At 37.3% G+C, this 15,819-nt stretch overlaps 1 protein-coding gene across 1 annotated transcript in view; it reads left to right on the top strand.

Annotated features, from left to right (window-relative positions):
• Nucleotides 1-15,819, top strand: part of REV3L (REV3 like, DNA directed polymerase zeta catalytic subunit) — a 178,127-nt gene that overhangs the window by 107,215 nt on the left and 55,093 nt on the right. The window contains exons 16-18 of the mRNA XM_030882819.3: nt 517-642; nt 12,888-13,080; nt 14,238-14,349. Of these exons, the coding sequence (XP_030738679.1) occupies nt 517-642; nt 12,888-13,080; nt 14,238-14,349 (431 nt within the window). The remainder of the gene's footprint in view (nt 1-516; nt 643-12,887; nt 13,081-14,237; nt 14,350-15,819) is intronic.

Here is a 15,819-nt window from a genome sequence, read left to right as displayed (position 1 = left end):
AAAAATAGATTCTATTCTTTCTAACCCCTTGAAAATTATTTATGCTTTAGTTTATCTTTCAGATACATGTTGTATTAGGGTAAAATAAAAACCCACAATTTCAAATCTTCTTTAAACTTTAGCCAAACTAGTTGCAAATACATTGCTTGCTTGCTTGCTTGCTTGTCATACTTCCAAGAAAGGTCAAGATAAATGTCCTTGTGGTAAAATGTCAACTCTCTGCAACACTATTATTTTCAATATTTTGGGTTTGTAAACTCAAAAATCAATTTATGGTTGGCTTACAGATTATATCAGATATTTCTACATATATATAGTTCTAGTATCTTGAATTACTAGCCTGAAAAAAAATGCTAATAAAATACTTAAGTTTCTTCTTGGATCTAAAGAGATGATGCTAGTTTATCGTGTATTACTAAGTACATAAAGTATGTTGTCTAAGCAGAAATAAGTAATCAAAAAGAAAGGAAATAATTGCTCATTTATCTTTTTCTGGCTCTGTGTTTTTTTTAATAGAATCAGTGTGCAGCAGTAAATACTCCAAAGAAAGACACTTCCCAGATTGATGGACCATCTTTAAACAATACTTATGGTTTCAAAGTCAGCATACAAAACTTACAGGAGGCAAAAGCTTTACATGAGGTAAAACGGTAACAGTAAGGACACATGCACTTTAACTCTTACGTTTTATTCTATGGTACAAGTATAGAAATTTTTTACTGACAGAGGAATACATTGAATTCTATACCTGTTAATCTCTATTTCGTTCTTATTATCCTTTCTATTTTATATATTTATATAAAACAGAGAAACTTTAAAACTAGTCATCAGTTACTGAGACTGCTTTGTGGTTTCACGATTTTCACAAAGCTTATACCTGAAATTTTAAAAGAAGCTAAAATTAGAAAAGGTTTTTTAGCTATTGGAAACTCTGTATGTTACTCTGGGATTATATTATATCCCATCCCAAATGTGATGTCTACTTGTGTTTTCTATTTGGTTGGCTCAGTGGATTAGTGCTTGCTACATTTGTTCACATAATCTTTATAAACCAGTTACCTTCACAGCACAGACTGTATGCAAAGACTCGGAAGCTATCTTGTAAAAATGTACATTCTCACTGGAGAATATGTATGAATGGTTCACTGTAAATTTATGTGTATTAAAGAAAACACAACAGTAACATATGTGACTGGCAATGAGGTGAAAATTAGAATATATTTTAGTTGTTTATACCTGTCCTGTCAGTATGGTAGCCACTAGCTATGTGGCTATTGAGAATTTTAAATTTGGCTTATACATCTAGGAATGGAATTTTAAATTTCGTTTAATTTTAACTAATTTGTTTCCATTAAAAATTTTGCAACCTCATTGAGATGTGCTATAAATGTAAAATGCATACTGCTTTCAAAGACTTAATAGGAAAATAGAATATAAAGTACCTTATCAGTAATTTTTTATATTGATTACATGTTGAAAGGGTAGTTTTTGATGTATTGGATTAAATGAAAATATTTTTAAATTAATTTAACCTATTTTTACCATTTTTTAATGTGACAACTAGAAAATTTTAAATTATGTATGTGACTTTCATGATATTTCTTTTGGTCAGTGCTGGTTTATACAGTCGTTTTATGTTTTTGCCCTTGTAGCAGAGAATTTGATTCTTTTGTTGGTTTTTTGGTCTCAAGTCAGTTCTGTCTTCTAAAAATTGGATGAATAGACTAAGAGGAAACTTTAAATATTGTCCTCATTTTTACCCTAAATTTGAACTAAGAATTGTACTTTTGAGAATTAGATTGGAACATAGTCTAATTCCCTAATTGTTTATTTGTACATTTTTTCATTCAACAGCATTCATTTAGTTCCTGTTTTATACCTGGCCTTGTACTCTCCCCTGAAGCCCAGATAAATTAAGTAACAAACTCAGGAATATTTATCTTATCAAGTACACACCCGAAATTCGAAATTTAAAATACTTTGTTAAAAAATATTTATTAAAGCAAATTTGATACACCTTAACAAAAAGACTTGTTACATTTGATTTTTCTGTTATTATTTGAAAAAAATATTTTTCTTCCAGTACTGTTATTTTATTCTACGTAAACCTGTTTCAGAATCCTGGGCCTTCTTGAAGTTAAAATCACTTCGGGGGTCCAGCAGGTTGCTCACAGCTTCCCATCACATGCTTCCTTCATCTCAAGGCACACTCCAAATAGCCACCTGGTAGTCAAATAGGGATTGAACCAAAAAAATATCTACTATACTCTATTCCGTTTTCTACAAAATTGTGCTCACAGCATTTTTTCCTGTTTCCCATTACCCTGGGCTAATCTCTCTCTCTCTTCTGCATATAAATACTCAATTCAGAAGAGAAAATTTGCAATTGTTGCCCTTTCTTTTTTTTTTCAACGTCTTTATTGGAGTATAATTGCTTTACAATGTTGTGTTAGTTTCTGTTGTATAAAAAAGTGAATCAGCTATATGCATATGTATATCCCCATATCCCCTCCCTCTTGCGTTTCCCTCCCACTCTCTTTATCCCACCCCTCTAGGTGGTTGCAAAGCAGAGCTAATCTCCCTGTGCTATGCAACTGCTTCCCACTAGCTATCTTTTACATTTCGTAGTGTATAGATGTCTTAGTTACTCTCTCACTTTGCCCCAGCTTACTTCCCCCTCCTTGTGTCCTGAAGTCCATTCTCTACATCTGTGTCTTGATTCTTGTCCTGCCCCTAGGTTCTTCAGAACCATTTTTTAAAAAAATTCCATATATATGTGTTAGCATACGGTATTTGTTTTTCTCTTTCTGACTTACTTCACTCTGTGTGACAGACTCTGGGTCCATCTACCTCATTACAAATAACTCAGTTTTGTTTCTTTTTATGGCTGAGTAATATTCCATTGTATATATGTGCCACATCTTCTTTATCCATTCATCTGTCAATGGACACTTAGGTTGCTTCCATGTCCTGGCTGTTGTAAATAGTGCTGCAGTGAACATTGTGGTACATGACTCTTTTTGAATTATGGTTTTCTCAGGGTATATGCCCAATAGTGGGATTGCTGGGTCATATGGTAGTTCTATTTTTAGGTTTTCTTTTAGTTGTTTTTTTTTGCGGTACACAGGCCTCTCACTGTTGTGGCCTCTCCCGTTGCGGAGCACAGGCTCCGGACGTGCAGGCTCAGCGGCCATGGCTCACGGGCCCAGCCACTCCGCAGCATGTGGGATCTTCCTGGACTGGGGCACAAACCCATGTCCCCTGCATCGGCAGGTGGACCCTCAACCACTGTACCACCAGGGAAGCCCTATTTTTAGTTTTTTCAGGAACCTCCATACTGTTCTCCATAGTGGTTGTATCAATTTACATTCCCACCAACAGTGCAAGAGGGTTCCCTTTTCTCCACACCCTGTCCAGCATTTATTGTTTGTAGAATTTTTGATGATGGCCATTCTGACCTGTGTGTGGTGATACCTCACTGTAGTTTTGATTTGCATTTCTCTAATGATTAGTGATATTGAGCATCTTTTCATGTGTTTGTTGGCAATCTGTATATCTTCTTTGGAGAAATGTCTATTTAGGTCTTCTGCCCATTTTTGGATTGGGTTGTTTCTTTGATATTGAGCTACATAAGCTGCTTGTATGCTTTGGAGATTAATCCTTTGTCAGTTGCTTCGTTTGCAAATATTTTCTCCCATTCTGAGGGTTGTCTTTTTTATGGTTTCCTTTGCTATGCAAAAGCTTTTAGTTTCATTAGGTCCCATTTGTTTATTTTTATTTCCATTTCTCTAGGAGGTGGGTCAAAAAGGATCTTGCTGTGATTTATGTCATAGAGTGTTCTGCCTGTTTTCCTCTAAGAGTTTTATAGTATCCTCTAAGAGTTTTATAGTATCTGGCCTTACATTTAGGTCTTTAATCCATTTTGAGTTTATTTTTGTGTATAGTGTTAGGAAGTGTTCTAATTTCATTCTTTTACATGTAGCTGTCCAGTTTTCCCAGCAGCACTTATTGAAGAGGATGTCTTTTCTCCATTGTATACTCTTGCCTCCTTTATCAAAGATAAGGTGATCATATGTGTGTGGGTTTATCTCTGGGCTTGCTATCCTGTCCCATTGATCTATATTTCTGTTTTTGTTCCAGTACCATACTGTCTTGATTACTGTAGCTTTGTGGTATAGTCTGAAGTCCAGGAGCCTGATTTCTCCAGGTCCATTTTTCTTTCTCAAGATTGCTTTGGCTATTTGGGGTCTTTTGTGTTTCCATACAAATTGTGCAATTTTTTGTTCTAGTTCTGTGAAAAATGCCAGTGGTAGTTTGATAGGGATTGCACTGAATCTGTAGATTGCTTTGGGTAGTAGAGTCATTTTCACAATGTTGATTCTTCCAATCCAGGAACACAGTATATCTCTCCATCTGTTTGTATCATCTTTAATTTCTCTCATCATTGTCTTATAGTTTTCTGCATACAGGTCTTTTGTCTCCTTAGGTAAGTTTATTCCTAGGTATTTTTTTCTTTTTGTTGCAATGGTAAATGGGAGTGTTTCCTTAATTTCTCTTTCAGATTTTTCATCATTAGTGTATAGGAATGCAAGAGATTTCTGTGCATTAATTTTGTATCCCGCTATTCTACCAAATTCATTGATTAGCTTTAGTAGTTTTCTGGTAGCATCTTTAGGATTCTCTATGTGTAGTATCATGTCATCTGCAAACAGTGACAGTTTTACTTCTTCTTTTCCAATTTGTATTCCTTTTATTTCTTTTTCTTCTCTGATTGCCCTGGCTACAACTTCCAAAACTATGTTGAATAATAGTCATGAGAGTGAGCAACCTTGCCTTGTTCCTGATCTTAGAGGAAATGGTTTCAGTTTTTCACCATTGAGAACGATGTTGGCTGTGGGTTTGTCATATGTGGTCTTCATTATGTTGCAGTAGGTTCCCTCTATGCCTACTTTCTGGAGAGTTTTTATCATAAACGGGTGTTGAATTTTGTCAGAAGCTTTTTCTGCATTGATTGAGATGGCCATATGGTTTTTCTCCTTCAGTTTGTTAATATGGTGTATCACATTGATTGATTTGCATATATTAAAGAATCCTTCATTCCTGGGATAAACCCCATTGATCATGGTGTATGATCCTTTTAATGTGCTGTTGGATTCTGTTTGCTAGTATTTTGTTGAGGATTTTTGCATCTTTGTTCATCAGAGATATTGTTGGCCTGTAGTTTTATTTTTCTGTGACATCTTTGTCTAGTTTTGGTATCAGGTTGATGGTGGCCTCGTAGAATGAGCCTGGGAATGTTCCTCCCTCTGCTATATTTTGGAAGGGTTTGAGAAGGATGGGTGTTAGCTCTTCTCTAAATGTTTGAGAGAATTTGCCTGTGAAGGTATCTGGTCCTGGGCTTTTGTTTGTTGGAAGATTTTTAATCACAGTTTCAATTTCAGTGCTTGTCATTTGTTAATATTTTCTATTTCTTCCCGGTTCAGTCTTGGAAGGTTGTGCTTTTCTACGAATTTGTCCATTTCTTCCAGGTTGTCCATTTTATTGGCCTATAGTTTCTTGTAGAAGTCTCTCATGATCCTTTGTACTTCTGCAGTGTAATTTGTTACCTCTCCTTTTTCATTTCTAATTCTATTGATCTGAGTCTTCTCGCTTTTCTTCTGGATGAGTCTGGCTAATGGTTTATCAACTTTGTTTATCTTCTCAAAGAACCAGCTTTTAGTTTTATTGATCTTTGCTGTTGTTTCCTTCATTTCTTTTTCATTTATTTCTTATTTCTGATCTGATCTTTATGATTTCTTTCCTTCTGCTAACTTTGGGGTTTTTTTGTTCTTCTTTCCCTAATTCCTCTAGGTGTAAGTTTAGATTGTTTATTTGAGATTTTTCTTGTTTCTTGAGGTAGCATTGTATGCTATAAACTTCCCTCTTAGAACTGCTTTTACTTCATCCCATAGGTTTTGGTTCGTTGTGCTTTCATTGTCATTTGTTTCTAGGTATTTTTTGATTTCTTCAGTGATCTCTTGGTTAATTAGTAGTGTATTGTTTAGCCTCCATGTGTTTGTATTTTTTTTACAGTTTTTTTCCTGTAACTGATATCTAGTCTCATAGCGTTGTGGTCAGAAAAGATACTTGATACAATTTCAGTTTTCTTAAATTTACCTAGGCTTGATTTGTGACCCAAGATATGGTCTATCCTGGAGAATGTTCAATGAGCACTTGATAAGAAAGTGTATTCTGTTGTTTTTGGTTGGAATGTCCTATAAATATCAGTTAAGTCCATCTTAATGTGTCATTTAAAACTTGTGTTTCCTTATTCATTTTCATTTTGGATGATCTGTCCGTTGGTGAAAGTGGGGTGTTAAAGTCCCCTACTATTTCGGTGTTACTGTCGATTTCCCCTTTTATGGCTGTTAGCATTGCCGTGTGTACTGAGGTGCTCCTATGTTGGGTGCATAAATATTTACAATTGTTATATCTTCTTCTTGTATTGATCCCTTGATCATTACATAGTGTCCTTCTTTGTCTCTTGTAGTAGTCTTTATTTTAAAGTCTATTTTGTCTGATATGAGAATTGCTACTCCAGCTTTCTTTTGATTTCCACTTGCATGGAATATCTTTTTCCGTCGCCTCACTTTCAGTCTGTATTTGTCCCTAGGTCTGAATTGGGTCTCTTGTAGACAGCATATGTACGGGTCTTGTTTCTGTATCCAGTCAGACAGTCTATGTCTTTTGGTTGTAGCATTTAATTCATTTACATTTAAGGTGATTATTGATATTTATGTTCCTATTACCATTTTCTTAATTGTTTTGGGTTTGTTTTTGCAGGTCTTTTCCTTGTCTTGTATTTCCTGCCCAGAGAAGTTCCTTTAGCATTTGCTGTAAAGCTGGTTTGGTGGTGAATTCTCTTAACTTGCTTTATCTTTAAAGGTTTTAATTTCTCCATTGAATCTGAATGGGATCCTTGCTGGGTAGAGTAACCTTGGTTGTAGGTTTTTCCCTTTCATCACTTTAAATATGTCCTGCTACTCCCTTCTGGCTTGCAGTGTTTCTGCTGAAAAATCAGCTGTTAACCTTATGGGGATTCCCTTGTATGTTATTTGTTGCTTTTCTCTTGCTGCTTTTAATATGTTTTCTTTGTATTTAATTTTTGAGAGTTTGATTAATATGTGTCTTGGCGTGTTTCTCTTTGGGTTTATCCTGTATGGGACTCTCTGTGCTTCCTGGACTTGACTGACTATTTCGTTTCCCATGTTAGGGAAGTTTTCGACTATAATCTTTTCAAATATTTTCTCAGTCTCTTCCTTTTTCTCTTCTTCTGGGACCCCTATAATTCGAATGTTGGTGCATTTAATTTTGTCCCAGAGGTCTCTGAGATTGTCCTCAATTCTTTTCATCGTTTTTTCTTTATTCTGCTCTGCAGTAGTTATTTCCACTATTTTATCTTTCAGGTCACTTATCTGTTCTTCTGCCTCAGTTATTCTGCTGTTGATTCCTTTTACAGTATTTTTAATTTCAGTAATTGTGTTGCTCATCAGTTTTTGTTTGCTCTTTAGTTCTTCTAGGTCCTTTTTAAATGTTTCTTGTATTTTCTCCATTCTGTTTCTGAGATTTTGGATCATCTTTACTATCATTACTCTGAATTCTTTTTCAGGTAGGTTGCCTATTTCGTCTTCATTTATTTGGTCTTGTGGGTTTTACCTTGCTCCTTCGTCTGTAATGTATTTTTTTGTAGGGTTTTTTTTTTTGATGGGTGGTACTGTATTTCTGTCTCACTGGTTGTTTGACCTGAGACGTCCAGCAGTGGAGTTTGCAGGCAGTTAGATAGAGTTGGGTTTTGGTGCTGAGATGAGGACCTACGGGAGGCCTCACTCCGATTGATATTCCCTGGGGTCTGAGGTTCTCTGTTAGTCCAGCAGTTTGGACTGGGAGTTCCCACCACAGGAACTCGGGCCCAACCTCCAGCCTGGGAACCAAGATCTCGCAAGCTTCATGGCACGGTTAAAAAAAAAAAGAGAGAGCGAGAGAAAAAGGAGCAGTACAATATCAAAGAATAAAAAAATAAAATTAGAAAGATAGAAAATACGTTAGGAAAAATTAAACTATAATTGAAAGAACTGCAACAAGGTAAAATAAAACCACAACAGAAAAAAGAAAGGGTGGGGGGAACAAGCCAAAAGGAGAGAACGATAACAAAGTATAAAGAATAAAATAAAATTAGAAAAATAAAAGATTTATTAGGAAAAATCAAAATATTAAAGAATCAACAACATTGAATCAACAAAGCAAAAGAGAACCCCAATCTAAAAGAGGAAAAAAGAAAAGAAAAGAAAAAAAAAAGCCTTGGCTATGGGGGTGGAGTTTAGGTGGGGGGGTGTAACTTAGGCAGAGGCAGGGTTTAGGGTGGGGCAGGACCTAGGTGGTTGGTGGGGGGGGGGGTGTGTGTTCAAGTGTGGGGCAGGGCCTCTCAGGTGGGAGAGGCAGCACATGGAAAGGAGGGCCTCTGGAGTGTGGAGTTCCAGAGTTTGGAGGTAGGGCCCTGAGTGAGGGTGTGTGGGTGAGGTTTAGGCCCAGGTATTGTGGTGGGTCTCTGAGTGTAGAGGTGGGGCCCTGGGTGGGGGTGTAGGGGCGGGGCTTGGGCTCCGCTTTGCAGGAGGGAGGCTTGGAGGGCACAGGATTAGGCCCGGGAGCCCAACAGGCTCCCTGGTGCCTAAGTAGACAGGGAAAGCGCTGGCCCTGATCCCTTCCATTTCCTCGCACCACTCCCGCACCATCTCCCCCAGAGTCTCCCCCATCACCGCTGGACCCCTAACCATGGGTGGGTCCCACTGGGTGTAGGAACTCCTGCCCTCCCCGAGCCACCCCTCAGCCGGTCCCAGAGGTCCAGCCTTTACTTTTGCTCCCCCTTTCCTCCCTCCCATTCCTTCCGGACCCGCACAGCTAGAGGGCACCTAGGTGGGCAGAGGATCAGGCCTGGGATCTCATCAGGTTCCTGGGGGTCCACGTGGGCAGGGGACGCCTGGCCATGCTCCCTTTTGATCCTCTGCCCTTCCAGTGGTCCCCCAATTTCCCCCTTCGGTCGTGGGATCCCTTCCCCTCCCCAGCCGCCCCTCAGGGGCAGCAGTCCTGGGCCACCTCCAGTTCTCCCCCTTCACTCCCCCCATGCCCCACGTCCTACCCAGTCGGTGGGGGTTCCTCCCGTGCCCTAGGTGTCTATAGTCCCCCACTGGTGTCTGGTAGGTGCCCTAGCTTTGAGGAGATGTAAATCCACGTTCTCCTATTATGCCATCTTGACTCTGCCCCCCTTGTCCCTTTCTTACCCATGTCTTTACTGATAACACTTAGTACATCTCTCTCTCCATCTCTTCATTCCATATGTTGGCTTAGAAAAAAATGCCCCTAAGAACACTAATGCATTTTATGTCGAGGAATAAAAAGGCAAAATTTGAGTGTGCAGTTTGGCCTGGTATATGAATAAGTCAACCTCCAAGACTCTTTTTGACCTGAAATTGTCTTCAGGCTTCTCCATAGTCTTTCCACGTGTTCATTGTTTCCTAATTAAAGTGGGTTTTTTTTTTGTTTTGTTTGGGTTTGGAGAGAGGTTTTCCATTTCACATTTTTGTACATGCTTATCGTTTAAAAGAATAAATCCTGGAGAGTATATATTTAAAAGTAAAAGTTCTTTTCATTAGCTCCCCATTTTACTTGGTTTAATTTTTTTTTAATATTACTTGTTTTTTAAAAAAATAGAAACAGCAATATATATTTCTTAAGGAAAGTGGTGGATTTTTGGAAATTTGTTTTATTCCATATGCCTTATACATGCATAATTAATGTTCTTATATTTTAAAAAGTACTTAATAACAAAGTTACTAATGAATGCATGCACTATTACATACATGTACATGGTAAAAAATTTAACATGGCATGACAAAAAGATTACCACAATGTTCATTGCAGCTCTATTTACAATAGCCAGGACATGGAAGCAACGTAAGTGTCTATCAACAGATGAATGGATAAAGAAGATGTGGCACATATATACAATGGAATATTACTCAGCCATATAAAGAAACAAAATTGAGTTATTTGTAGTGAGGTGGATGGACCTAGAGTCTGTCATACAGAGTGAAGTAAGTCAGAAAGAGAAAGACAAATACCGTATGCTAACACATATATATGGAATCTAAGAAAAAAAATGTCATGAAGAACCTAGGGGTAAGACAGGAATAAAGACACAGACATAGAGAATGGACTTGAGGACATGGGGAGGGGGAAGGGTAAGCTGGGACGAAGTGAGAGAGTGGCATGGGCATATATACACTACCAAATGTAAAATAGATAGCTAGTGGGAAGCAGCTGCATAGCACAGGGAGATCAGCTTGGTGCTTTGTGACCACCTAGAGGGGTGGGATAGGGAGGATGGGAGGGAGGCACAAGAGGGAGGAGATATGGGGATATATGTATATGTATAGCTGATTCACTTTGTTATAAAGCAGAAACTAACACACCATTGTAAAGCAATTATACTACAATAAAGATGTTAAAAAAAAAAAAGACAAAAAGATTTCCATTGAAAAGTAAGCTTCTCTCCCACCTGACTAAGCAGTCCACTTCCCCAAAAGCAATAAACAGTTTTATATTTTTTGTCTCTTTGCAGACATTTTCTATGCATGTACTTAACATTTTTAACATACATGGAAGCATACTACACTCGTTCCATTTATCCGTGTATTATGGTGGTCTTTCCATTTTAGGACACGTAGATCTGGCTCATTCTTTTGAAAATTTTAAAGGCTACAGAGTTTTCCATTCTGTAGTTTTTATGGAAGCCACATAATTTATGTAACCAGTTCCCAACTGATAGACATTTAGGTTTTTAGTCTTTTTAACTTATAAAAAACTGAAAATATTATCATCTTTAGTGAACATCTTTGTGCATATATTTTGGCTACATATATGAATATATCTACAGGCTTATTCTCAAGAGTATAAATGCTAGATCAAAGGATATGTCTTTTTTTCTAATTGAAATATAGTTGATTTACAACATTATATTAGTTTCAGGTGTACAACATAGTGATTCAATTTTTTTTTTTTTTTTTTTTTGCGGGCCCAGCCACTCCGTGGCACGTGTGATCTTCCCGGACTGGGGCACAAACCTATGTCCCCTGCATCGCCAGGCAGACTCTCAACCACTGTGCCACGAGGGAAGCCCAGCAATGCTTTTTAAACAACAGTATCTCTATGATTGTCTTAATCTTTTACTTGCCTCTGCAGATAACACTAATGCTTCATCAGTTCTAATGTAATGGACATAAGACATATCCAACACCTAAATTTCAAGAGCAAAGGAAAAAGTAATAAACTTCTGATGAAACCCAAGTGAAGAAAATACCCAAAACCTATGGGAAAGTTATGTAGAATGCAAACTCCTCTTACAGATAAGGTTATGCCATAATTTTGCAGCTGAAATGTTCAGGATCTTAATCTATTTTGAAATAAAAGTGAAGTTGAGGGCTTCCCTGGTGGCGCAGTGGTTGAGAGTCCGCCTGGGGATGCAGGGAACACGGGTTCGTGCCCCGGTCCGGGAAGATCCCACATGCTGCGGAGCAGCTGGGCCCGTGAGCCATGGCCGCTGAGCCTGCGCGCCCGGAGCCTGTGCTCCACAACGGGAGAGGCCACAACAGTGAGAGGCCCGCGTACCGCAAAAAAAAAAAAACAACAAAAAAAGTTATTATAAAATAATGGCTGTATTTCCCTGTACTGTACAAAATATCCTTGTTGCTTATTTATTTTATACATAGTGTTTTTTATCTCTTAATCCCCTGTCTGTATCTTGACCGTCTCCCCTTCTCTCTTCCCACTGGTAACCCCTAATTTGTTCTGTCCTTTTAAAATTTTGGTAGATATTTCTAAGTTGTCCTCCAAAGATATCTACCAAATTCTACTCCCATCACTAAGGAGAGCCTTGCATTTACATTTCTTCAACAGATGGCATGCAAGATAAATACAAAATATAAATCCTTTATTAAATTTATATGATCTGAGTAATTACCAGTAGTCTACTAATTTTTCATTGCCAGGTATATGTGTATTACTGGTACAATGATGGCTATAATTCTAGCTGTAATCATTAATCATCCAACATATATCTTGTTTTTCTTACCCAGAGTTTATTCTTACTCTGTCTTAGAAAGATAACAAAGGATTACAGTTAAGAAGAGTTTTTATTAGCATAGGAAAATAAGTGTAAAAAGCAAAATATTACATTTTTTGCATTATATGTCAAAGAGAAAATGTGCATAGGCAAAAAGCTGGCTATTGTGTAGTTGACACCATACAATTCTTATGATTTTTTGTTTTCAGGAAAAACTGTAATGAAAAATCTGCCTAGTATGTACAAAACTCTAAATTTAAGTAGCCCTCAGAGGATTAATAGGTAGGAGTTTCAAACTAAAAAATATCTGTCTTTTCCGTTTAAAATATAGGTAAAACTATAATTAACTGGGTAGAAAGTAAAAGGTAAAATCAACAGACTTTGGTTTGAATGTACGACCACCTGGACTAGTCATTCTCTTTCTCAAATAGAAATTGCGAAAATTCAGAGGCACTGCATGTACTCTAGACAGATAGTTTTAAGTGTGTGTTGTCATTAAGAAATTACAGCGTAAGCAGATTTTCTAAAAGAAAAACGTGAATTGATTTAAGCTAATCTTAGAAGTAAAAATCTAGTTTTAATTTGTGGAGTGTTAAGTTGTGAATGTGTCCTTTATAACCATTTTTTTCTGTAATTTTACACGTGTATTTCCTTAGAGTCTTAGTGAAACATACTTCTTTCGGCATGTCTGAAAAAAAATGTTTAAAAGTGTGATTTTTATTTCCTTTTATAGATACAAAATCTTACTCTAATCAGTGTGGAATTACATGCTCGAACTAGACGAGACTTAGAACCAGATCCTGAATTTGACCCAATCTGTGCTCTGTTCTACTGCATCTCATCTGACACTCCACTGCTGGATACAGACAAAACAGAACTCACAGGTGTAATAGTGATTGATAAAGACAAGACAGTCTCTAGTCAAGGTATTGTTCATTTTTATTAATTTTATACCTACCTACATTAGGATGAACCTTTTAATGGCACAGTTTCTTTGCTCAAGATCTAAACCAAGCAAGCATAAGGAACTCCTCTGTAAAATGTTTGCTGAGGTGGGAGTAGGAAATGTTGTCTATAGCTTTGTCCTAAATTCATTATTCTTGAATTATTGTTAGAAGTCAGAAACAATACAATATAAAGAGCTTAATAAAATTTCCAATTAGCATATCTAATTTGATCTAAATATTATTATATAAAATACTAATTGTTAATACTGAAGTCAAATAATTGTGTACGTTGGGTGGACAGCCTTCCTTATATATGCATGCTGGTATTTTGCTGCTAATACAGAGTTTCTCTTTACTTTAAGGAGTTAAGTTACTACTGTAAGTTAATGGTTTATAAAAGACTTAAGATATATTCTAATTTTGTTGATATCTCTTCCTAAATACATACACTTTTGGTTCAGAGGTACTTCATATAGGATACCATGTAAGGCAGTTTATAAAATACCAGGTGTTCCTCTGCAATTTTAAATAGTAATATGTGAATTCAGTCAATTGAGGAGGAAGTCTTAACATATAACAAAACTGTACAGGAATTTGCAGTTTAATCAGTGATGTGCTTGAGCTGGCTTGTACCAGTTCACAAGCCAATGCTAAATTTTCATGAATTTTTTGAACTAGTTGATGTCACATTGGTAGTTTCAAATTAGCCATGGTGGGAAGTTTTCACATCTTGGATATAGACAAGAAGTACAAATCAGGGCTTTTTTTTTTTCTTTCCTGGAGAGGTGCTTATAAGCATTCTCCAGCATACCACTGAGTAAAATATTCTCCACTAAGCAAGCCTCTTCCTGTAGGAAGAAACAAAGTAATAATATTTCTTTTTGGGTGACACGTTATCTGGGGAATTTTGTGAATGTAGACTTTTCAGGAAAATAATTGAAAATATGAAATTTGAATTTTCAGTTACATGTACTAGAAAACCTTTAAGAAAATTTTCAAGAAACTGAGCTAATTACATATTTACTTTGGGGAATGCTGTCTCATTTTAAAGTATTTTAGGTGCATAGTCTTACTCAAAAGTAAGGGATAATATTACTTAAACAATTACATGTAATAAATATTTTGTTTATTCTTAGATATCAGATATCAGACCCCATTGCTTATTAGATCTGGGATTACAGGACTAGAAGTTACCTATGCTGCTGATGAGAAGGCACTTTTTCAAGAAATTGCACATATAATAAAGAGGTATTGTTTTGTATTTTCTGATTTTTTTTTCCAGTTTTTGTTCAGAGTCCTTTTGTGCTACTTTTGATTAATATAGGTGAAAGTTAAAAATAGGAAGTGATGGGCTTCCCTGATGGTGTGGTGGTTAGGAATCCGCCTGCCAGTGCAGGGGACACAGGTTCAAGCCCTGGTCTGGGAAGATCCCACATGATGCCGTGGAGCAACTAAGCCCGTGCGCCACAACTACTGAGCCTGCGCTCTAGAACCTGCGAGCCACAACTACTAAAGCCCATGTGCCACAACTACTGAAGCCCACACACCTAGATCCTGTGCTCCGCAACGAGAAGCCACCGCAAGGAGAAGCCCATGCACTGCGACGAAGAGTAGCCTCCACTCGCCGCAACTAGAGGAAGCCCACATGCAGCAACAAAGACCCAACTCAGCCACAAATAAATAAATAAAAAAGAAAAAAAATTATTAAAAAATTTAAAAAAATAGGAAGCGAATACCTTCCTATGGCCCTTGAAAGAAAAGTTAGCCCGGAAAGGATTTTGCCCTCATCTCCAACCACCATCACCATTTCCAGCAGATTAGGAATAAGAAAAGGAGTATTCTACTCTCAGGATTTGGGGCCAGTGAAAGAGAAATATTAGCTTAGCCTCTAGCTTTCCCAGTTGGATTTTAGCATTTTTCTATGGTGATGAAATAATGGGTAACTGTACTAAAGTTAAATTGTATTATTCATTAAATAGTCTTCTACCTTGGGAGCCAGCCACCATTTCAGTACCTCTTTTCTTTTTCTTTTTTTTTTTTTAAAGAAAATTTTTTCTGAGTTTTAAACAAATCAGTATTTCCAAAAAACTTTGGAATGTAATTTGTTCATAAATTTAGGACTATCTGGTACATACTTTTTTGTGCACATAGTTTCTTGAAAATCTCTTTTGACCATTTGATAGTTGGCTTTGATGCTTGATAGTAGAATCTTGTCAAAATTTATGAAAGAGTTTTTAACCAAAAAAATTTTAATTTAAAAATTAAACAATTAAGTGGATCTCTTTTGCATTTTCTCAAGAGTATAACTCTTAGTAGCCATTGCCCATTGCTAGATTTAGGTTTTTAAATGCCTAAAGCAGGCTGGAAAATACTCTGGATCCTGATGTATGGATAAAAGCTGTCCTTGAGCGTGTTGTTACACTCAAGCCTTTCTGTTCTGCTTTTGTAGTCGAACTTTTTCCTATAAAACTGAGACGATATCCTGCATTAAAGATCAAGGTGGGGCTTCTCTGGTGGCGCAGTGGTTGAGAGTCCACCTGCCGATGCAGGGGACACGGGTTTGTGCCCCGGTCCGGGAAGATCCCACATGCCGCGGAGCGGCTGGGCCCGTGAGCCATGGCCGCTGAGCCTGCGCGTCCGGAGCCTGTGCTCCGCAATGGGAGAGGCCACAACAGTGAGAGGCCCGCGTACTGCAAAAAAAAAAAAGAAAGGTCAAGG

The sequence above is a fragment of the Globicephala melas genome, chromosome 14, assembly GCF_963455315.2.
Source record: "Globicephala melas chromosome 14, mGloMel1.2, whole genome shotgun sequence".
Taxonomy (NCBI): Eukaryota; Metazoa; Chordata; class Mammalia; order Artiodactyla; family Delphinidae; genus Globicephala; species Globicephala melas.
This window is presented reverse-complemented; position numbering and strand designations above follow the sequence as displayed.